Raw genomic sequence first — 26,188 nt, forward strand, 5'->3', positions numbered from 1 at the left:
ACATTATTTCTCTTTACAGTTCGTTCACTTGGAATGTTTTGTTTACAATATTTTTTAAAAAAAGAACTAAAGTTTTCATTAGATAATTTTGAAAGCGGTATATTAGAAGATACTAATGCACGACACAAGTCTTGGTTAAAAGTTTCTTGTTCGGTTAATTTTTTGAAACTTGACTGAAAGCACTTGAACACTGAAGGTTGATATTTTGCACCAGATGTGGTTTTTACTTTTTTAGCTAGTTGTTTCGCGGTTCTGACATGCTGATCTATTTGAAATTTTTTTTCAAATGAAATCTAAAAAACAATATAAATATTCTATAGTACTATATACTAAAAATGAACCGTTTTTGCATAACAATTAAAATATTTAAATTAAATCATATAAAAATCGGTGTAGTAATCTTGAAAATGTCAAGAAATGACTGTGCAAGAAGGAAGAATCCCCAAATATTTTCAAGAGGCTCTTGGTCTTTTCTGTTTACATCACAAAAAAAATACTGTGAGCATAAATTAAAAGCACTTAATTAATTAAGTTCAATATATGATATGTTTTTGTTTTTAGCAAAATTAAAGCAAACTATGCTATTGTTAGAAAAAAATGTTAGCAACCTTTCAGTTGACTACTGAATGATTTGAATTTTAAATAGGTACCCTATTTTTTATCGCAAGGAGTTTAAATAATGCTCGAAAAAAGAAAAAATACATCGATTTTTTATAAAAATCGATGTATTCACTCACTTTTATAAAAATATGCAAAATTTTACATTTTTGCATTTTTTATGCATTATATGCAAAATATGATATTTGGATATTTGCCTAAGTCTAATCATCATCTTCACTTATAAAATCATACTCCATTTCACTCAAATTCTCCGCTATTTTAAGTAGTTCAGCATCACTTAATTTTTTATTTGCCATTTTACTAATTTTAGAAACGTAAACAAACAAGAGTAATGTTGGACAAACTAATACAGTGAATCACGCCTGCAAGTCAGTAATATGGCATCTGTTGAATAAGTCTGAAACTACTTCGCCAGAATTTAGCCGTAAACTGTAGGAGCCTAGATGGGCATATAAAAGCATCAGAACTGTGTTCACAAACATACACACAGCTTGATGAAACATTACCACTTCATGTAACCAAAATTGGTAAACGCAGTTTATGGTAAACATCAACTGTGTACCAGAAATGGTGCACGTAGTAGCCAAAGTGTTAAATTATAATTCCAAAAGATTATTTTTTATTACCCTTTATTATATATTATATACCAATTAATAAGCTGTTTGCTTATTAAATTCTCTTAACCGTTACAAACATCTCTTATTAATATGTACTCTATGTAAATTACTAGAAAAAATTATTGAAAAATTTAATCTTCTAGATACTTTTTTTGTCTTTATATAGGGGTGGTCTGAAATCTTCAAAAGACGTCTCAATCCAAGACGCCGCCCAACCGATTTAAGTGCAGAATTCATTATTCGTAGTCTCGGCCATCATTTCCGATGTAATTTAAAATGCCCTCTGGTGGCCAACTCTACGCCAAATATTCTAAAACAGCCCCTTCTCTTTCATTCAGAGTTACGGAAGCGGAAAAGCCGCTATAAGGCCGAGAAACACTTTCGAAGCACTACCTCCATTCATTTCATAGACTGGCAGTCAGGAAGCTCCCTATCCCGTTTCTCTGTTTGCCCCCTTTTCTTGTTCAAATAATTGGATTTTTTTGAGAGGAACCCCGTTCCAGATAGCGCGTGGAAGGTCTTCATCCTAGAACAACATCACATCCAGTGGGGCGTTTCCTGCTTTCTTACAGTCTGATTCGCACAGTCCGACCCACTTGTTTGCCTCTTATCAAAACGTATTTCCTACATCTTTAACTTACAACATCTTTTCCTCTTGCCTTTGCCATTGGTACAGCTTTTTTTCTTCCTCTTCTTTCTTCTTGTCACTGTACGGATACAGTTGTGTACACTAGTCCAACCTGCTTTATTTTCAATCATTCTCTCAATCATCTCTCTCACTGTCACAAAATTCACACATGTACCTACCACAATGTACTCGGAGTAGTATTTTCCATAGTCTGTCCCACCTTGACTTTACAGTACAGGTTCTTATGACCAACAGTGATGCCAAATTTTATCAAAAACAGGTTTTAAGCAAATATACTTTTTTCTACAGGACAACTCTAGATAACTTAGGAATTAATATTATTGACATTTTGTGGCTGTCAGGGGTTCTAAAACATTTTTTTTGGAAAATACCAAAATATGTAAATAAAATAAAAATAATTTCAAGCCTGTAGTGAGTCCACGAACAAAATGCATCCCTATGTGACGATACGAAATGTACGAATTTCTCGCAAATATCGATGACGCCAAGAAATAATTTCGGGTTTTTCTATCAACATTGACTTTCTATCCCGTTTTGTGTACACAAATCAATATTAAAAAACTTTAGAACAATATTAAAAAACTTTATAGTACAAAATACTTAATGCAGTATGTAAAACAGATGTGATCGGACGCAACATAAATCTATCTATAGTCTTAAATTTTGACTCGTGCAATGTGAAAAAATTTACTAAAACACTTTAAGTGTAATCATTATAGATTATAAAGACTAGTGCGCAATATAAGTGTTAATTTTAGGTAGGTATATACTTAGTTTGTCAAATCACGGAACTTATCCACCATTTTCAATCGTTTCAATCCACTGCATTTTCTCCTTGGACTTGGGTCACGTACAGACCGTGATATCCCCATACGAGATATCTTTATATAAGATTAAAACTTTAACAAATATTTCATTTTTATAACTACTGCCATTAATAAATTTTCAGCCAGAAAAAGATGAAACATTTTGTCCAACCTACAGCAGAATAATGATATTATGAGTTATAGCTGCAGAAAATCTTAAAGTAAACAATCGAAAATTGCCAATTGCCTTCAAGTGCTAGAATTAGCCAATTACCGGTTATCAGAATTTTGCACAACAATAATTTTTTACCCCAACAATTAATTATAATTGCAAAAAATTTACACCAGAGAGATAAAAAACTAGACTTGATATTTATCAATGACTAAGAAGAAATAATATTAACGATAAAACACTTCTGAATAAAATTCATTTTACTGACGGTGCAATTTTCAGCAGACGCGTAGATCTTAATTGGGAAATAGTCACGTTTGACAGACCGATAACCCTCACGTAAATAAAAAAAATATTCCTAGTAGTAAATCCAAAAAACATTGCTGACTATCAATAGAGAATTACATACTGTAACGACATAACTAGTGTAATTTTACAGAATGTTGGAAAAAATAAAAAATATATTAGGCTATGGCTGACATCACAATGGGTGAGTATTTTAAAAACTCTTCCAAAAGTTTTTAATGTGTGTGTATTTCTCCCATAAGAAGTTGAAAATATTGTTTTTTTTAATTGTTTGAAGAATAAATAAGGAATTTTGGTTATAAACAGTCATTCTATGCGATTGGAAAAAAAATTGTTGTACGTGAATTTGTGAGGTAAGAATATCAAAGCATTAAGATATTTACTATGAATGTTCATATCTTAAGATTATGTTATTGAATAAATAAAACATTAATTATTTTTTACTGTATTTCAATTCAGATGGTCGATAAATCCACGCTATTTCGATTGCAGTAAGTAGTCTACATAGGTATTATATATGTATATATGTTACGAGCAATGTCCGAAATTGGACAATCCTAGCATTGTACGGAAAATCTTGTCCACTTCTAGCATTGTACCCCTTTACTGTACAATCTCCGAAATAGACATAATCGTCGGACTTTGTATAAAAGAATTGCTGTACAATGTTCGAATTTCAATAAGTAGTCATTCGTCAAAGTTTGGGAGAATATGACAGATATGGATTCACAAACATCTTCCCTATATTAGAGTATAGTGATGTACCTATCTCTTGAAGCTTTATAATGTTTCACTCACATTATTACTCTATTGCAGAACAAATTCTTATTATTTATATTTTAGTTTGACACAGCCTTTTATCACATTGACGATTCGAAAAAGAAGAACTCTATAGATAAATAGAAAATATAAAAATATCAAATAATTAATAAGAAATGTTCGATTTTTAATTTGGTGTGTCGCTTGTCAATAATAATCAAGACGAATCGATGAGCGTTTCAATAATAATTTTTAATTTTGATCATTTCGGACATTGTACGGTTTGGGAGTACAATGCTAGAAGTGGACAATAATTTGCGTACAATGCTAGGATTGTCCAATTTCGGGCTTTGCTCGTAACATAGAGAAGAAACAAACAAAAAGGTTAACTTTATTATTTGATCAGTTAACGTATAATATAGTGTCCATCTAAAGGTTCTCTAGGGCAGCGTTTTTTAAACGGTGTACTGCGGAAGCCCATGGTTCCGTGGGGATCATCTAGGGATTTCGTGAAAGCTACGTGATTTTTTAATAACATTTAAAGAACTATATAACATGAAAAAAGTAATAAAAATTTAACGACATAATTAAATTACACTTACTATTCTGGATATTTTCATTCGGTGCAAACTCGATAATCTGGCGTCGCGAATTGTACGGCGCCATCACCATAATCATTTTTGGTATTTAAAGTAGCCGTTCTAGTGATATAATTACGGAAAATCTTGGTATCCAATAATAGAAGAATATAACAAATGGGGTCTCGAACATTAAGGTCAACATTAAGAAAACTGAAACCATGTGTATTGGAGGGACAAAGCAGTCCATTTTATTAGACGATGGGGTAGAAATTAGACACTGTGATGAATATAAGTACCTGGGTATGAAGATAACTCAAGATGGAACACTCGATGCTGCTATAAAAGACAGAAACATACAGGGTTGAAAAGCCATATCCATGATGAATGGCATTCTATGGGACCAAACACTATCTAAAGCGAACAAACAACTCATATACAACACCATACTTAAAAGTGTAATCACATATGGCAGTGAAGTTTGGCCAATGAAACAAAGAACAGAGAAACTGTTACTAGCAACAGAAATGGACTTCTAGAGAAGAGCAGCAGGCAACTTAAGAAGAGATCGGATACCAAATGAGAGAATACGAGAAATAATGGGAGTCAAGCATACAATAGTTGATGACATAAAAACAAAACAGTTAATATGGTACGGCCATGTACAGAGAATGCCAGATGACAGGATTCCGAAACAGATTTTGACGTGGACACCACAAGGACGAAGAAAAAGAGGAAAGCCGAGAAGAAGCTGGAGAGAGGGAACTGAAAAAGAACTAGAGGAAAGAGAAATCCCTCCAGGCCTCTGGTTAAATAGAGAAGAATGGCGGTTAGAAGTCGGAAGGCGTCGGAGAACGCTGTGAACCGATAGCAGTAGTAGTAAATCTTGGTATCGGATTCCCAGTCTGAATTCTTTATTATTAAACAATACACTTTATCATTACTATGCGAGTTTTGGAGTATTTTACATATTAGTCACTTACCGGTGTGTGTCTTATAAATAAACTAATTGAAAGTTACCGATAGTGATTTTGTTTATTGATAAAGTTGATTGGTTCAGTCTAAAACCAAATTGTCTAAAAAACGTGCTTAAACCTAGAACTTGTAATTGTTTGTGTTTAATTGTTCACTGTCACTATATACACTATAATATATTATACTAAGTAACCTTTTAAACCTTATTCGGTCTTAATGGGGAGTTCTCGTTCTTCTAAATAAAAATATGAAGAAATATTTTCTTTTTTAAAAGAAAATGGTTTTTTTACATATAGAAACTAACGCGCGAAAAACGAAGCAAAGATTACTTCTGTTGAGTAAAATAAGATCTTTTCAGAAAATTAAAAAATATAAGAATGGCAAGCATTTTAGTGAGAATTTAAACAAAGGACCTTTTTAGATTATTAAAAGCGAAATTAAAACTAAAATATAGTATTTTAATCAAAGATCCTAGGTTGCCCACTGGTGTACACGTTTACAAACATACTATACCATTTTTCAAAGTAAAAACGTTGCACGTCACAATTTATATAAAGTCACTTATATTTAAAATTTCCAGAACGTCAACCTTAGAGTTCAAATTTTCCTAACACAGCTAATAATACGAAACCAATACTGAACTGCTCGATCTTTCATATGCGTCAACATGGTGTAATAATCAGAAAAATGTAATCATCATTATATTGGAAATTTTAGAAATATATTGATTAAATAACCAAAAACATTTGTTATTATTAATAATATAAATTTTATGAAATAACCCTCTAAGTCTAATATTCCACAAATAATAATTTTAATTAAATATATTAGACAATTTTACGCAACTTATACAGGAATACTTCAAATTTTAATGACAGTTCAGCGTGTGGCAAAATTGTTTAAAGTGTTGCCACTTTTCTAGAGTAAGAATTTTGTTTATATTTTGATTTCTTACACAATTTGATCATAATATATTATATATTAATAAATTGTATTTATAAATACATATTAAATTTAGATTAATAGCTTTAAAAACTAATTATTGTTATGTATTATGAGTGTGCTATGCCAAAACAACTAAATAGTCTGTAGAAAGCTGATAATCTTTTATATAAAATATATTACTTTGGACAAGAAATAATGGCGAAACGTTTTTATATTAATGCTCTAAAAGAGGTAAGTTTAAAATTTATAATATATAATTTTGTATTAAAATGTTTTCTTATATATTTTAGTGTGTTACAGTAGTCTTAAAACTAAGTGTATTTACTGTTAATAAAATAGTTTGACAAATAGTTGACATTTTAAAAATTCCTCACTTACTAACTATTCTGATGTTTTGGCAACGCTGTGGGGTTCTGACGTCGTAAATCTTGAATGACGTGCAATCATTTTTATATGAAAAATTCTATACAAAAAGATTGATATCTGGAAATGGTAAAATGTGTGTTAGGTGAAAAATCGTCAGAAGAAATGTCTAAGATTCCATTTTCGAGTGACACGGTAGCTCAGCGCATTAGAGATTTATCAGCCAAGATTAAGAATAAACTTACTTTTCGCCTCAAATCATGCAAATTTTCGTTACAAATGGATGAATCAACCGATGTAGCTAGACTATAATAATTGTAATCGTTAGATATCAGCACGAAAACGAATTATTGGAAGATCTTCTTTTATGTAAATTTCTACCAACACGTACTACTGGAGTCGAAATATTTGGTACTCTTTTCTTAAAGAGAATAAAATACTATGGGACAACTGTGTTGATATCTGTATCAATGGAGCAAAGGCCATGACTGGCGTAATTATTGGGGCTGTACAGCTTATTAAAAATATAGCTAAAAACTGTTCTAGTAGCCATTGCATGATCCATAGGCAGGCACATGCTGCTAAAAAATTATCCTCCAGTTATAAGAGTGCTGTTGATGAGGTCATAAAAATTATTAACTTCATAAAATTTCGGCTGCTAAATAATCGGTTATTTAATACACTCTGTGAGGAGATTGACGGTGTACACACATCTCTTCTTTTACACACTAAAGTCAGATGGTTATTTCAAAGAAAGATACTAACCCGTTTTCTTGACTTAAGGGACGAGGTGCTCCCCTTTTTTAGAACACAATTTTGAAATGAAACGTCGATTCTTCTTCTCTTCTTCTTAAAGTGCCCTCTCCTCAATGGAGGTTGGCTACTACAATTTTAAAATCTTCTCTATCTTCAGCTGTTCTTATTAGCTGTTCAAAATTTAGCCCTGTCCATTGTCGGATGTTTCTGAGCCACGATAGTCTTTTCCTTCCTAGGCCTCTCTTTCCCTCGATTTTTCCTTTCACTATAAGTTGGGCATATTGGTACTTATTATTTCTCAGTATGTGGCCTAGGTATGATGTTTTTCTAACTTTTACTGTGTTAAAAAGTTCTCTTTCCTTGCCTATTCTATGCAGCACTTCTTCGTTTGAGGTATGCGATGTCCATGAAATTTTGAGCATTCTCCGGTAGATCCACATTTCAAAGGCCTCCAATTTATTTACGGTTGATGTTTTTAGGGTCCACGTTTCAACTGCATATAGAAGAGTCGACCAGACGTAGCATTTTGATAAACGTAGTCGAATTTCGAGTTTTATTCGAGAATCACAAAGCAGTTTTTTTATATTTTTCGAAAGATTTTCTGGCCTGTTCTATTCTCGATCTTATTTCTAGATCAGGATTTAGGCTGCTATCGATCCAACATCCCAGGTACTTAAATCTATTGACCTGTTCTAAAATGTGCCCATTTATTGTGCAAGGTTGAGGTACGTTTTGATTTTTTCGGATTGACATCACTTTGGTTTTTTTTAATGTTTATTTTCATACCAAATTGCTCACAGGTCGAGTTGGTCTTGTCGATGAGTCATTGTAGACCTACGTCGGAATCCGCAATTAACACTGTATCATCGGCGTATCTGATACTGTTGATATTTACGCCATTCACCTTGACTCCATCCTTGGAATCCTCCAATGCTTCTTTAAATAGAAACTCGGAGTAAAGATTAAACAGCAGAGGCGACAGAACACATCCTTGTCTAACTCCCCTCCTAATTTCTACTTCTGCGGATGTGGAACCTTCGATCCTAACTCTGGCGTTTTGGTTCCAGTACAAGTTTTTTTTTTTTCGTCGATTATTCGATACTAATTGGTTAGTTAAAATTGCCTATTTAAGCGACATTTTTGCAAAAATGAGTGAACGTAATTAAACCGTTCAGGACAAACGAGTAAATTTATTTATTGCCACGAAAAAATTCTTGCTTTCAAGAAAAATATTGAATTTTGGAAAATATGACAATATTTGGACAATAACGAGTTCGATTGTTTCCCAATAATAAAAGACTTTTTAGAAGAAGATGGGGTTGAAATATTAGAGGCATTTATTGAAGAAATTATTCAATATCTAAAAGGATTGAGTAAAGCTTTTAATAAGTATTTTCCAAAAGAACAGCAGATTAACTATCAAACTGAATTCTGGATAAAAACCCCATTAATTTTTAATGCTCAAACTTCCACCATGTCACCGAAAGGATACGAAACTTTTATTGAAATGGCATCTGATTCATCATTTCAAAATAAATTTAAATTAATGCCATTAACGGAATTTTAGTGCAGTATAAAAGATGAATATCCTTAATTGTCGTAAAAGGCAGTCTTGGTGCTTTTACCATTTGTAAGCACATATATGTGCGAAACGGCTTTCTCAGCTTATTTTTCGACAAAAACTAAATACCGGAACAGACTTGATGCCTAACCTGACATGAGAATTCAACTTTCATCAATTAAGCCTAATATTAAGTATATTTAGGGCAATAAAAAGCAATATCACTCATCCCATTAAAATTAAAATTTAAAAGTCCTGTAAATGTAAATTTAAGTTCTTTTAAGAAATTTTATGTTAATTAATTACTTTTTGAAGATAATAAATATTTTGTTTTTAAATTGTCATTTGTCTTGCATATAATTAATCTACAGATGAGGTTAATCAAATGCTTAATATTCCCAATAATGACCTACGGATGTGAATCCTGGACCCTAAGGCAATCGTAAAGAAGAAAGCCACTGAAATGTTCTGTAAGAGACGAATATTACGAATTCCTTAGATTGGACCGACCGTAGAACAAATAATTCAATTTTAAGAGAGCTAAAAGTTAGCCAACGACTTTCCAGTAAAGTACATCTCCAACAATTAAAGTACTTTAGACATGTTTGAGAGCAAACACAAAAAACATAGAAAGACTTATTATACAAGGAAAGGTGGAAGGCTCAAATGGCGCGGAAGATCCCCAACAAGATGGATCGATCAAATTACAGAAATGTGCAAAAGACACTATATATATATATATATATATATATATATATATATATATATATATATATATATATATATATATATATATATATATATATATATATATATATAAATATATAACTGTTTTGGATGGGTTGGAGTCAATAAAAGCTATTATGGCTATAAAAGCTATTATTGCTAATATGGCTATTGGTTAACTATTTTTTTAATCTTGAGCTTTCAACTGTGTTTACAATTATTATCAAGAGCTAAAAAAGACAAAATATCTTACAAGGTTGAACTAAAAAGAAAAAACAATTTTTTGTTAACTTACCAAATAAAAATTAGTTTAGTAAGTAAAAATTACTGCTAATACATTTTCAAAATAATTAATATAAAAATGTTTTAATCTAACAAATGTTTCTCTGAAAATTTTTATAATTTTGAAAACATCTTTTTAATACAAAAATAATTGAATTTATAAATAAGTTAAAATAGCAACCAATTACAAATAAGCCCTAATGTCATAAATGCCAAGATAAAATTTTTATTTTTGACAATTATGTTGCCAAAAGTAAAATTTCATTTAAACATTCTTTTTTGTTTAGTAACAAAAAAAAGAAGATTTATTCACCGTTGACAGATGTCTGAAAAAATGTAACAGATATATGGAGAATTAAATATGACATTTTAAAAGTTTTATATATAAATCATAAAGAAAGAATATAATTATAAATTTTGCTTAGATTTTGAATTTCTGATCTTTTCACTTTTAAACTTTTTAGACTTTTAAAAAGTCCTTTTAAATTTATTACTTTCACTAATAAATGAATTCAAAAATCACAATTTTTGTATTAAAAAAATGTTTTCAAAATTATAAAAATTTTCAGAGAAACATTTGTTAGATTAAAACATTTTTATATTAATTATTTTGAAAATGTATTAGCAGTAATTTTTACTTACTAAACTATTTTTTATTTGGTAAGTTAACAAAAAATTGTTTTTTCTTTTTAGTTCAACCTTGTAAGATATTTTGTCTTTTTTAGCTCTTGATAATAATTGTAAACACAGTTGAAAGCTCGAGATTAAAAAAAATAGTTAACCAATAGCCCTTTTATTGACTCTAACCAATTCAAAACAGTTATATATTTGTTCCAAACGAGTCACAAGTACTTCTTTTTTCTTATATATATATATATATATATATATATATATATATATATATATATATATTTTAGTTTATATATATATAAACTAAGGTACACTCGAAGAGTGGTGGGTTTTTCGGTCAAAGTGGAGAAATAAAAGACAAAGAAGGTGGCTACTTCATCTATTTATTGAAGACGTTTCGCTTTCTGCTCAGAAAGCATCATCAGTTCATCTAAAAAGAACAATATGAAACCAAACATCCATAGAGAAGTTACAATAAAAGTGTGTTACCTTACAAAGACATGAAGCAGTCAATGATGTTAAAAATATGAAAAAGCTTACGAAACTGGATATTTAAAGTTAAAGTTGTATAAAACAATTAATTGAAACTAGGTATAGTTTGCAATTTAACAAAATTAGCACAGCAAAAGTACATGTATGTTTATCACATGTTCTTTTGCTGTGCTAATTTTGTTAAATTGCAAACTATACCTAGTTTCAATGAATTGTTTTATACAACTTAAACTCTAAATGTCCAGTTTCGTAAGCATTTCATATTTTTAAGATCATTGACTGCTACATGTCTTTGTAAGGTAACACACTTTTATTGTAACTTCTCTATGGATGTTTGGTTTTATATTGTTCTTTTCAGATGAACTGATGATGCTTTCTGGGCAGAAAGCGAAACGTCTTCAATAAATAGATGAAGTAGCCACCTTCTTTGTCTTTTATTTCTCCACTTTGACCGAAAAACCCACCACTCTTCGAGTGTACCTTAGTTTATTTTGGATTGACGGTCGTACTCCTTTTCTATATATATATATATATATATATATATATATATATATATATATATTGTGACGATTGGGGTTTATAGAAAATAATTTATAAGTTATATACTACATAATATTAGATATAAAAAAGTATTTGATTATTTTAAATAAGTTATATACTAGAGAATTTAATAAAAATATATTTATGTGAGGGCATTTTTAATAAATTAGCATATAATAATTGTAAAAAGTTGTATTTTAGTAATTTTAATGTTGTAAATAGATTTAAGTGAGCCATGTGCTTAGGCAACCAACTATACAGTGGATTGACAGATAGAAATTAATCATAATACGAATATAAGTGGGGTTATAATAATAATGTTGGTTTGAGGTGTTTAATTTATATATATTTGATGATTTAAATGTTTATTCTGATCTGAAAAGCCTAAATGTCAACAAAATTATCAATGGAACATTAACGAATTCTTCAGAGTGCAGAGTGTGACCATTGTTTACAGTCGAACATTCTCGAAATAATGATTATGGCGGTGGATCGAACAGATATTTTTTTCGAGAACATCTATATAGAAGTGATAGAACAAATTGGAACATGAATTCTTACCAGATGGTTCTGGAAGATTGAAAAGATATAAATACCCGTGATTTGGATTCAAGATGGCAGTTTTTAGTTAGAAGTCAAGCAGTTTATTATGAAAGTTAGTAGAAGATAGACACAATTAATTAGTGAAGTCAATTGTTCACAGTTTTAGTAAATCAGTCAAGCAGTTTTATAAGAAATATGAAAGTTAGTTGGAGATAGTCCAATTGTTTAATATAGTGAGTTAAATGAAGATTAAAAATTATGCATATAATTTAATGCACATTTATAATTATACACAAATAATTATTGAAGATTAAAAAAGGTATATTGGAAGAAATTAAATTATATTATGGTTGGAGATTAGTATAAATCAACTTATAATAAGTGGATATTGGTATATTGAAAAGAAGAATAAATATAAATGCTGTTTGCTGGTTTGGTTGGTGGTGTATAAATGCTGGTGAAGAAAACTATATCTTAAATTGGTAGAAGCTGATAATTGGAAAAAGTAATTTCACAAAAAACAAGGATAACTGAAGTACGAAGACATTCAGTGGTGATTAGAATATATATAGTGGAAAACAGTTCATTTAGGCATTTAGTGAAAGAAAGGTACAACATTTTGTTAATATAATTTAGTTAATGTCATAACAATTTCAATTTTGAAGATAGTTTGTTTAAATTTTACATTGTCTATAGAATTTAATTAGTTTTATAAGAGTATCAATTTAAAGATAGTTTATTTTAAATTTACATTGGCTAGGTTAGATATATATGTGTGTTCCATAATAGTTATAATAAAGATAATTTAAAAAAGTACTTACAAACTAATTCTTTGAGAACCGCGATAAAAACCCTATATTATTAAAAATACTCATTGCTCATCATTCAAACAAAAAACACATCATAACAATTTGGCACCCAACGCGGTGGCTCTCTATTTAAAAGAATTAGTTTGGGAAGATAAGTGCTCTCATATAATTAAATTAATTATCAGTAGAAAGAAAAAATTATAGATTTTATTTTTAATTATATTTGAAAGTCTCAAAATGTCTCAAGGAAAGAAAGGTACAAGAAGCAAAAAGAATGAAGAAGATGTGGAAGTAGAAACACAACCTATACAAGAGAAGAGTTTAGTTCAAGTTCCACAAGATACTGCAGAAATGAATCCAGAAAGAGAGGAAAATGTCAATATGGCAGCTTTGATGTCATTAATGATGCAGATGAACAAGACAATAGAAGAGAATACGAAAAAAATGGAAGAGAATTCAAAAGAAGTCAAAGAAGACATGAAAAAAATAGAACAAAAAATGGAAGAGAATTCAAAAGAAGTCAAAGAAGACATGAAAAAAATGGAACAGAAATTGGAAGAGAATTATAGAAAATTAGAAAAGAAAATAGAAGATAATAATAATAAAATTGTAAAACAAATGGAGAAAAAACTTGAAGCTGCAGAGAAAAAAGTAGCAAATGAAATAAAAAGTATACGGAATGACTACAAGAAAAGGATAGACAATGAGAGGACAGAACTTTAATAATAATACTAGTTATAATAGACAAAATTTTAATAATAATACTAATTATAATAGACAACATTTTAATGACAGTACTAATAATAATAGACAAGATTTTAATAATAGAAGAAATACAGAGCGACCTAACTATAACAGACAGGTAAATTGTGTTCGAAGGAATAGAAGCTGCGAAGACAGGGAACAAAATAGTACAAGGCAGGAAAATGTGAGTAGAAGTCATAGTAGGGAAAGACATAGGACATCAGATCCAAGTGGTCAGATACAATCTGACAATTCTAATAATCAAAATTTTGTGCAGTAAACTTTCTGAATTACAAGTTAGGCCATTGCTATTATGAAAAACCTTCTGAATTTATTTCTTTAGAAGAAGAGAAAATTATTGAATCTATTAATTTAATTTATATAAATGCTTTGGCCAAAAATAAAATGATTAAGATTATGATAGATACTGGTTCAGAAAGTACTTTAGTCTCGGAGAATTTTATTTTTAATACATTAAAATTATCAGATATAATAAAGATTCCAAAAATTAAAATTGTTGGTGCAAATAATAAGAAGTTGGGTGAAATTGATAAACTAGCCAATTTTAAAATTGCAAGGATTTATTGTCAAGGATTTATGTGTTGATATATTAATGGGAAATGATGAATTGGAAAAGAAGAAAGTAAAGATAGATTTTGAAGAAAAAATGGTAACTTTGGAAGGGCAAATAATTAAATTTATGCAGAAAGATGAGGTAGAAGAAGGAATAAGAGTTGATAGGATATTATTAAAAGAAAATAATGATGTTTATGAAGAAGAAATGTATTTTGATGATAGGGAAATGTCCCAGAAGAATGTAAAGAATAATTATTGTAGTGAATATTTAAGGAATGGAAATTTTAAGCAGATGGATGCCTACGAGGCGGAGTGCGTAAAATTGGAAGCAAGGAATAATGAGTACATATTGAAGAATAATGTGATTTGTAAAGAAGAAGATATGATGAAAGTTTTAAATTGCCCTGAAGAATATAAATCAATAGTCATTTCCATATTGCAGCAACACAAGGGACTTGTCAATAAAGAAAATAGAATTGCACAAAATTATATCCATAGCATAAAAGTTAAAGAAAAAAAAGATTTTAAAACAAAATCATACCCAATACCATATAAATACAGAGAAGAAGTAAACAAAACAATTAATAATATGTTAGAAGATGGGATCATTGAGAAGGCAGACACACGTTTTATTAACCCCATAGTAGTAGTACGAAAAAGATCAGGTGAAATCAGGTTATGTATGGATGCAAGGAATATTAACAAGATTACTGAAAAGCAATTTGAAGCACCAATGAGTATAGATGGAATATTAGGAAGAATTACAGGAATGTCATTTTTCACTAAAATCGATTTACAGCATAGTTTCTGGTTAATACCTCTAGAAAGAAAAAGTAGACAGTATACAGGATTTCAGATAGATGGAGTAGTATATCAATTCAAAGTAGTACCATTTGGACTTCAATCATCTTGCAGTGCTCTATGTAGATGTCTTCATGATATTTTGGATCAATATGAACATTTTGTAATTCACTACATTGATGATATCTTAATTTTTTCTAAAACGGCTGAAGATCATGAGAAACACCTAAAAATTATAATAAATAGATTAGACAAAGTTGGACTAAAAATAAATCAAGAAAAATGTACATTTTTTCAAAAAGAAGTAATATATCTAGGTTATAAACTTAACACTAAGGGAATCGAAATGGATCCAGAACGGACACAAGTCATTCAGGAATATAAAACACCACACAATTTAAGAACTTTAAGAGGATTTATTGGAATAATTAATTATTATAAAAGGATGATACCAGATCTAAGTATAAAAGAAATTCCATTACTTGAACTACTGAGAAAAGGTGTAAAATGGAGATGGGATCAGAGAAGAGAACTAGCATTCCAAGAGATTAAAAACATTTTTCTGTCAAATTTGAAAATATACTATCCTGACTACACACAGCCATTCATATTAAGAACAGATGCATCAATAGAGAGATTATCAGGGGTATTATTACAAATACATGATGGGGTCGAATACCCAATACAATTCATTTCAAGAATTACAAAGCCACATGAAAAGGGTTACTCAGTTTCAGAATTAGAACTAGCAAGTATAATACACTGTGTCACAAAATTAAGATTTTATTTGTTGGGTAATGAATTTACAATAGAAACAGATCACCAAGCTTTAACGTCTATATTAAATAACAAATATGGAAACAGTAGAATACATCGGTGGAGTCTAATACTTAGTGAATACTGCTTTGAAATCAAATACATTTCTGGAAAATCCAATATAGTGGCAGATGCTTTATCAAGGTTAGAAAATACATCACAAAAAGGGCAGCGAACAATAAAAATTGGATTAAATCAATTAGTAGAAAGTACTGGATTATATTCTAAAGAAGAAATTATAAGAGATCAGATCAATTTGAGTGAAAAACAAAAAGTCCTTAGGAAAGATGGAGTATATTATAAAATAATAAATGGCATAGAAGTATATGTAATAACTAGAACTTTAGCAAAGAAAATATTGAAAAATTTACATAACAATTATATGCATATTGGTTCAAGAAAGCTATGGATGCTATTTAGGGACAATTATTTTGCAAAGAATGACATAAGTATAGCAAAAGAAATTACTACCCAATGCCCAATATGTCAACTAAACAAAGAAAAGAATTTCAAAAACCAGAACACATATAAATCTAATGTTGTATATGAAAAACTAAATACAGTTTCCATGGATTTTATTTCAAATTTAGTTCTCAGTCCAACAGGAAAAAAGCATATACTAGTGATAGTTGATTTATATACAAAATTTATTAAACTATATCCCTGCTCTAGAACAAATGTTAAAACATTAAAATTATATATTAATCAATTTTTCGAAGAAATAGGACCATTTAGAAATTGCATAATAGATAATGCTACATATTTTAACAACCAAAAATTTCGGACATTTTGTGAGAAAAAGGGAATCAACATTCATTTTACAAGTATCAGACATCCTCAGGCAAATCCTGCAGAAAGATATATTAAAGAAGTTATAAAATATTTAAGGATACTGTGCCAAAACCAACATGAAACTTGGCAGCAACATATACCACAAGTAGAGTATTTTTTAAATAATACACATAATTTGAATACAGAAGAAGTACCAGAATATTTAATGTTTGGCCATATAGGAAACAGAAAGTGGATTAGTGAATATAATCAGGATATGTTAGAACAAGTAATGCAGAAAGTAAATATCCGAATTAGGAGGAAAGCTGAAAAATATATCAGAAGACAAAATCGAAATATAAAAAAACCAATCACATTTCAAAAAGGAGACCTAGTGTTAATTCGTTCACTTAGAAAAAGTAATGTTAAAGAAAACCGTTGTAAGAAATTACAACCAATGTTTGAAGGTCCATATACAATTGAAAATCAGAATGGACTAAATAGTTATGTGTTAATAGATGCAGAGAACAGACTAAGAGGCATATTTCATATCAACGACATTTTTCAATATCATGAAGAGATTGAATAACATTTTCTATACCTTTAACACAAATATAATAACACTAATAACTTACTGATATATCCATTTTATTCAATAGACTTGATTTGTTAAATGGTAGATGGTAGATTTCATTATTTTGAATCAATTTGACATCATACTTGTTGAATTTTGTATATATGGAAATTAATTTGTACCCTAAAAATCATAATTTGGGGTTAGACACAAAATTGATACTATAATTGCTATAAAAATGTCTTTCTAATATAATAAAGTAAAAAAAAAACTTACCAATTTATATTGATGAAAGTTATTTTGAATGGAAATAATTCCTAGATTTTGTCTATAAACAAACAGAACACCATATCGATTATATTTTAATTAAGGTTATATTTTATTCTCTGATATCGCATCCATTGCCCCATTTGACATGACAGTTTGACCATAGAATAGCCGAACTGTGCTCCGTTGTTCTCTGCTTTGATATAGACAGCGAACAGGGATGTATTTAACACATTTTAAATAAAAAAAAAATTGATTTATTAAATTTAATAAGGTATGAGAAAATTAATATTTAAAAAAATAATAAGTAAATTATTTATTTTAAATATTATTTTTGGGGTATTGTGACGATTGGGGTTTATAGAAAATAATTTATAAGTTATATACTACATAATATTAGATATAAAAAAGTATTTGATTATTTTAAATAAGTTATATACTAGAGAATTTAATAAAAATATATTTATGTGAGGGCATTTTTAATAAATTAGCATATAATAATTGTAAAAAGTTGTATTTTAGTAATTTTAATGTTGTAAATAGATTTAAGTGAGCCATGTGCTTAGGCAACCAACTATACAGTGGATTGACAGATAGAAATTAATCATAATACGAATATAAGTGGGGTTATAATAATAATGTTGGTTTGAGGTGTTTAATTTATATATATTTGATGATTTAAATGTTTATTCTGATCTGAAAAGCCTAAATGTCAACAAAATTATCAATGGAACATTAACGAATTCTTCAGAGTGCAGAGTGTGACCATTGTTTACAGTCGAACATTCTCGAAATAATGATTATGGCGGTGGATCGAACAGATATTTTTTTCGAGAACATCTATATAGAAGTGATAGAACAAATTGGAACATGAATTCTTACCAGATGGTTCTGGAAGATTGAAAAGATATAAATACCCGTGATTTGGATTCAAGATGGCAGTTTTTAGTTAGAAGTCAAGCAGTTTATTATGAAAGTTAGTAGAAGATAGACACAATTAATTAGTGAAGTCAATTGTTCACAGTTTTAGTAAATCAGTCAAGCAGTTTTATAAGAAATATGAAAGTTAGTTGGAGATAGTCCAATTGTTTAATATAGTGAGTTAAATGAAGATTAAAAATTATGCATATAATTTAATGCACATTTATAATTATACACAAATAATTATTGAAGATTAAAAAAGGTATATTGGAAGAAATTAAATTATATTATGGTTGGAGATTAGTATAAATCAACTTATAATAAGTGGATATTGGTATATTGAAAAGAAGAATAAATATAAATGCTGTTTGCTGGTTTGGTTGGTGGTGTATAAATGCTGGTGAAGAAAACTATATCTTAAATTGGTAGAAGCTGATAATTGGAAAAAGTAATTTCACAAAAAACAAGGATAACTGAAGTACGAAGACATTCAGTGGTGATTAGAATATATATAGTGGAAAACAGTTCATTTAGGCATTCAGTGAAAGAAAGGTACAACATTTTGTTAATATAATTTAGTTAATGTCATAACAATTTCAATTTTGAAGATAGTTTGTTTAAATTTTACATTGTCTATAGAATTTAATTAGTTTTATAAGAGTATCAATTTAAAGATAGTTTATTTTAAATTTACATTGGCTAGGTTAGATATATATGTGTGTTCCATAATAGTTATAATAAAGATAATTTAAAAAAGTACTTACAAACTAATTCTTTGAGAACCGCGATAAAAACCCTATATTATTAAAAATACTCATTGCTCATCATTCAAACAAAAAACACATCATAACAATATATATATATATATATATATATATATATATATATATATATATATATATATATATATATATATATATATAATTTATCTCTCCAGGCCTAGAAGGCCCATGGCTTGAGTTACTATTCTTTTCCATTCTTTTCTGTTGCTTTATTTTTCCAGTTTGGTATTTTAAGTTTTTCTATGTCTTTTTCAACATCCTTCTTCCACCTGGTCCCTCCTATTCCTCCCATTAGCATTATTTTTGGCAGTCTCGTGTTTTCCATCCTTTGGATGTGTCCCAACCATCTCAGTCTTTGTGACTTTATAATCCCTACGATATTCGGTTCTCCATACATCTCCTCTAATTCCATATTTGGTCTTTTTATCCATATACCATTCCATAATTTACCTCCAAATATTTTCCTGAGGACTTTTCTTTCCCAGACTTGCAGCAAGACTTGCTCGGATTTGTTCATTGTCCATGTTTCACTGGCATATAATACAATAGGTCTTATTACTGTCTTATATATTCTTATCTTAGCCATCTTCTAGATATGTTTTTGCTTCTTAATAAATTGTTTAGTGCAAAAATACAACGGTTACCGGCCATAATTCTCGCTTGGATTTCTTCCTTCATATTTGGTCTTCTCGTGAATGTCGCTCCTAAATACTGGAATATTTCTACTTCTTCAAATTTATATGATTTTTCATCTGTTATTACTGTCAGATATTGTTCTTGTAGGTAATCTCTTTCTGTCCATTCCATATATTTGGTCTTTTCTTCATTTATGTACATCCCTTTCTTTCTCGCTTTCATTTCTAATCTTTTTATTATTTCTTTTAATTCTTGCTTACTTCTGGCTACCAGTACAATGTCGTCAGCGAATGCTAAGCATTGGTGTTTTCTTTGATATGTATGTCCTGACCTGTTGATTCCAGCTTCTCTGATGGTAACTTTAAGAACGATACTGAACAACAGCGATGACAGTGGGTCTCCTTGTCGCACCCCCTCACTGATCTCAAACTTATCTGTTTCTTCGCCATTTATTTTACCCTATTCTCTGTTTTTCGGAGTGTCACTTTTACCATTCTTATCAGTTTTTCACTAATTCCCATTTCACGTAGTGCTTTGTATATTTCTTTGCGTTTTATCCTATCGAACGCTTGTTTAAAGTTGATGAATAGGGCCATTGTAGGTTTCCCATATTCGTAGCTTTCTGCTTGTATTTCGCGCAGTAGGAAAATTTGATCCACTGTGCTGCGCCCTCTTCTGAATCCACATTGATATTCCCCTCTGTCATTATCTATATTTTGAGATAGCTTATCTTTTATATATACTGCAAGTATTTTATATGCAACATTTAGTAGGGCTATTCCCCTGTAATTGTGGCATAAACTTTTGTCGCCTTTTTTGTGAAAAGGGTACAGTGTCGCTTCGGTCCATTTCTTCGGTAATTTTTCTTGTTCCCATATGTCTTTTAGCAACTTTTCCAAATGCTTAATTAGTACTGGTCCTCCATATTTAAACATTTCAGCTGTTACTTCATCTCTTCCTGGGCTCTTATTATTCTTTAGTTTCTCTATTATTTCTTTTATTTCTTTTTCGTTAGGCGGTCTTTCCTCTATTCGTTCTTTATCGACATTTTCCTTCACTTCTTCTTCCTCTTTATATTGTGTTGTGGGAATTTCATTTAAAAGTTCTTCAAAGTATTCTTTCCATCTGCTCAATATTTCTTCGTCACTTACTAAATTTCTTCTACTTTTGTTTTTGTACTGTACAGGTTTTCCTTGGTACCCCTTTTTCACATTTTTCACCCCTTGATATAAGTTTCTAATTTCTCTATTTTTATAGCTCTGTTCTATACATTTTAATTTATCTTCATTGTATTTTCTTTTCTTAGATCTTATTATTCTTTTGGCTCCTTTCCTTTGTTCATTGTATTTTCTCTCTATTTCTGTTGTTTTTTCTTGCATCATTTTTATTTGTAATTTATTTCGTTCATCTAGTTCCATTTTACATTCATCGTCGAACCATTCTTTGTATTCGTGTTTTATATTTCTATTACTGGCCTGAGCTGCTTTGGTCATACATACTTTTATTTGCATCCATGTTTGTTCAATATCCCCACTTTCTGCAATATTATCTAATCCTCTACTGACTATTCTTTCATATTTATTTTGTTCCTCTTCTGTCAGTAGTCTCACAGGTTTAGTTGCTTTATACCTTTTCTTCCGCTGATTTCTAAGCACTGGAATAAGTTGTTTCATTTGTATTCCAACTATAAAGTGATCTGAATCTGCATCTGGACCTCTGTATGTTCTTATGTTTTTTATACATTTTTGCATATCTTTTTCGACAAGCACATGATCAATTTGGTTTATGGTTTTCCCATCCGGTGATCTCCACGTTCCTTGGTGTATTCTTTTGTGTTGGAAGTACGTGCTCATAATGATCATATTTCTTTCTTTCGCGAAATCAATTAGGAAGTGACCATTTTCGTTCGTTGTTTCATGCAAGCTGTATTTTCCTATGGTGGGTACATATATTTCTTCTTTTCCTATTTTTGCAAAGACACTATGCATCAGTTAAAGAAATGATCAGAGACAAAGATCTTTGGAGACGGACAATAGACGACATTACGTCAACCACTACACTCCCTTTGGGGGACAGGATTGGATCGAAGAGAGAGACTGGGACAAACCAGGGGTTCCACCATAAAAGTGACTACTAAAAAGGGATTCCATTTATCAAAAAGATTAAGAAACTCTGCTCTAGGCCATTGTTTGGAAAATTATATACATCAAATTTCTCTGATGAAAATTTTTGTTTTACACTATACTCTAATATATATTTAAGAATTGCAATGTTGAGAAAACACCTATATAATACTTTCTTACAGACAAGATAATGGGTTTTATCTTTTTATTCTTTTTTCTTTTCAGTAAAAAATGGCCAGCCTCCTAATCCACTTGTATTTGGGGGATTAAAATGCTTGTGCGATACAACTTCACATCGTTGCGTATAACTCTCTTAAAATTTTTCCCCGCTTCTCTTATTTTTAATTTATCAGACGAGGACCTGGAATTTATTATAGCACAGAGAAAAAACAGGTAAGTTTTGGTAGTTAGAATTAAAAAAGTATAAAAAGAGTGGATAATTAAATAAAACCTCAAAGAAAAACATACTGAGTGTCTTACAATCATATTAAATTAAAAAATATGATTCAACTTTGCCGAACGAGCTGCTCATAACTAATGTTTGTTAAAAACGTTTTTACACTACAGTGTGTTCCATAATGTTTTTAGCAGTCTGTCATTCAGGAATATTGAATATTTTTATTTTAAAATTTAGAAATGTCAATTGGGCCTCCAATACTATCAATTGATATATACATGAGATCTATGACATCATCACGAACGGTGTGACGTCATTACGATGAAAAAAATTAAAAAGGATCGGGGATAAAGGATAGGTCAAGATGAAAGGGTTTTTATCCCAAAAATTGAACGGTGTACCACAATGAGAGTATTAATTTAAATAAGTATCTACGCTAAATTTTCAATTTAATGTTTCTTTTTAAAAATATTCAATAACATTCCAAATGTGAATTAATGTTATGGCAAGTGTTCAAAATGACCTTCTGCTCCAAGACAAGCGTCAAATGGTCTAAGTCGTTGACCTGTGTAACGATAAAATTTGCCTACCACATTGGGTATCACTTATAGGGGGTTCAAAGTGGGGACTGAGCAATTACTGAGCTGAAGATAGGGTGGGCAAACAAACCGAAACGTTTGCGAATGGCCACTCTTGTTTCTGTTGGAGAGCTGGTTCGTAAGTAAGTGAATAAAGGAGGGACTGGAAGGGGTAACTACAAAGAAAGAAACCAAAAAATTACTTACATAGATTTCCTGGGCAACAAACACAAGAAGGTTCCTAAACTATTTGAATTATACACCGCGCCGTTTAATCTTTCCGGACCCATGTTACAAAAACTTATGCTTCAGGCCATGTGGGGTAGCTATGGTACCCCACTAAAATACTTTAATAATTCATTTAAATTATACATTATTGTTTGGGAAGTTATACAATGAAGCACTAGTATTTATTTTTAGTTTTTATTTTTACCTTTAACTAAAATCTTTAAATTCATTATTTTTACAGTCAGGGCATACACATTTTTTACTTTCTTTCGATATATGTTGCAAATAGGTTTTCTACATATAGAGTGCAAGTTATTGTGCCAAGTTTTGTTAAATAATCCTTCGCCTACTTCGGTCATTACTTTTTCAATCGGGAAACTTTTTAGTGAATATAATATAGGCATTGAGTGCAGCCATATCAATAATTTCCATAAAAATCCTAAATGGCCATCTCCTACTTGAACGAACACATGTATATTCTCTGGTCATTTTATCTCCGGTGTCAACGGACCCTTTGGTTTTATTATCATCATCATCGAGCCTCAAGAGTCCACTGCTGAACATAGGCCTCTTCCTCATGTTTCCAACCCCGTCTATCTTGCGCCGCTCTCATCCAGTTTTTATTGAGTCTTCTTAAATCGTCAGTCCATCTTGTAGGTGGTCGACCGACGCTTCTCTTGTCTTCCCTTGGCCTCCATTCCAATAACCTCTTTGTCCATCGCCCATCTGTCATTCTGGCTATGTGTCCTGCCCATCTCCATTTTAGTCTGGCTATCTTCTCGATGATGTCAGTCACTCCGGTTCTTCTCCTGATGTCTTCGTTGGTTATTCTGTCTCGCAGAGTTATTCCTAACATGGACCGCTCCATTCTTCTCTGCGTGACTCTCAGTTTGGTAGCTGCTGCTTTTATTAAGGTAAGTGTTTCTGCTCCGTACGTCAAGACTGGGAGGACGCACTGATCAAATACCTTTCTCTTTAGGCATGTGGGCAGCTCACTTTTAAAAGTTTCTCTCAGTTTTCCAAATGCTGCCCACCCAAGGCCGATTCTTCTCTTCAGTTTATGAGTCTGGTTATCCCTGCCAATCATAATTTCATGTCCCAGGTATTTATATCTATCTACGAGTTCTATTTCTTTTCCACCAATACTGATGTTCTGGTTGGGTACCAAATTGGTCATGATTTTTGTTTTCGAGATATTTATATTTAAACCTACACTTTCTGTAGCCACAACGAGTTCCTGTACCATCTCTCTTGCCATACCTAGATCTTCAGCTATTATAAGTATATCATAGGAGAAACGTAAGTTATTTAGATATTCTCCATCTATTTTTATTCCCTTTGTCATCCAATCCAAATTCTTAAAAGCATGTTCTAGCACCGTATTAAAAAGTTTAGGTGACATTGGGTCTCCTTGTCTAACCCCCCGTTCTATTTTTATGCGATTACTGTTAGTATGTAATTGGTTTTATTATAGTGTAAAATAATTTCAGGTTTACTTTTTGCTTTTTCATCAGAGGATATTTCGTTGCTGTGAAACTGTGTCGATAAAATAATAACTGCTTTTTTTTTGTAGGTACATAGAACACTAATGTGAGATCATTATAAAATCCAAAAATAGAGGAACTTTCTTCGCGCGCAGAGTTTGGAGCAAATTCGGCAGGAATCTCTTTTTTGTTAAAACTTAGAGTTCCCATAATTGTAAGTTAATGTCTTAGCAGTTCTTTGGCTAGGAGAATCGAGGTGAAAACATTGTCATTGTCTGTAGTAACTCCATGCCCCGATACAAAATAGGGTCTAAGCATATCTAAAACTACCCTAAAACCTTGATTCACTTCTCGTTGTTTTTCTATCATTAAAGTGTATATCTGAGTGTTCAAAATATAAGCAGTATCAAAGTCCGAATCAACCCAAATTTTTATTCCATATCGACCAGGTTTACTTTTTATATAAACTCGAAATGGACATTTTCCTCTGAATGTAGCTGACCTCTCGTCGACTGTGATATTTTCATCAGGTGAATAATTATCAGTAGTAATATCCCTAGGACATTGATAACAGACGAGATAATTTCATGACAATCGAAAGATCGTTCCTTGGTAGCACGAAGCCGAAGGCTGAGTGCTGTTACCAAGCAACGAGCTTGAGAAATTTGTCATGAAATTATGAGGCATTCATCAATGTCCGAGGGATATTCGGCGGATAATTTTTCGAAAAAAAAAAATCATAACTCAACATAACGAAACATTTATTTATTAAAAGTACAGTTAGTAAAAGGACAATTATTAAAATTTAAGTTAACATTAGATTCGTTGCTGTTCTCTACTATAGAAGATCTATTACCACGCATAATATTTATAATCTTGTTGTGGTGTTCTTTTCAAAACGTGACATTTTGAAATTTATTTGGATGAAGTTGTCAAACTCGATCGTATTGTCATAGGGATTGAAAATTGCACTGAATGCAATTATCAGTCTAATGTTGACATGATTGGGTGAAATTGTTCCACATGACACAAAATGACGAAATTTGAATGGTTGTTAGAACAGTCGAAAAATTATCAATGCAATTTTTTACAAATTGATCATATGTATTGCGAATTGCTTGTAGTTTATCTTTTGTTTCTATTATTTTATTTGTTGTTGTGGAGCGGTCATCAAATCTTATGTGTTTGTAGATCATCTTGAATCTATTTCGAGACATTACAGCAGTAAAAAATGTTTGTTTGAATAGTTCATTTTCGGCCTACATTTCCGCCAAGTAAAGTTTTCCTCCGTGATTTCTTCCACTGGCTATAAGTATTGCAATGAAAGCGTATAATTCAGTAATTGTAACATTTTTCCAAA

At 30.6% G+C, this 26,188-nt stretch overlaps 1 protein-coding gene across 4 annotated transcripts in view; it reads left to right on the top strand.

The window, feature by feature from the left end:
- The window catches only part of LOC140441207 (G-protein coupled receptor dmsr-1), a 553,187-nt gene that overhangs the window by 346,395 nt on the left and 180,604 nt on the right, over positions 1 to 26,188 (top strand). For 3 of the 4 annotated variants that reach the window (XM_072531781.1, XM_072531783.1, XM_072531780.1), the window contains one exon: positions 22,367 to 22,534. The exons of the other annotated variant lie outside the window; for it this stretch is intronic. In XM_072531781.1, the coding sequence (XP_072387882.1) occupies positions 22,413 to 22,534 (122 nt within the window). In that variant the 5' untranslated portion in view covers positions 22,367 to 22,412. The remainder of the gene's footprint in view (positions 1 to 22,366; positions 22,535 to 26,188) is intronic. 4 annotated transcript variants of the gene reach the window in all.

The sequence above is a fragment of the Diabrotica undecimpunctata genome, chromosome 5, assembly GCF_040954645.1.
Source record: "Diabrotica undecimpunctata isolate CICGRU chromosome 5, icDiaUnde3, whole genome shotgun sequence".
NCBI classification, from domain to species: Eukaryota; Metazoa; Arthropoda; class Insecta; order Coleoptera; family Chrysomelidae; genus Diabrotica; species Diabrotica undecimpunctata.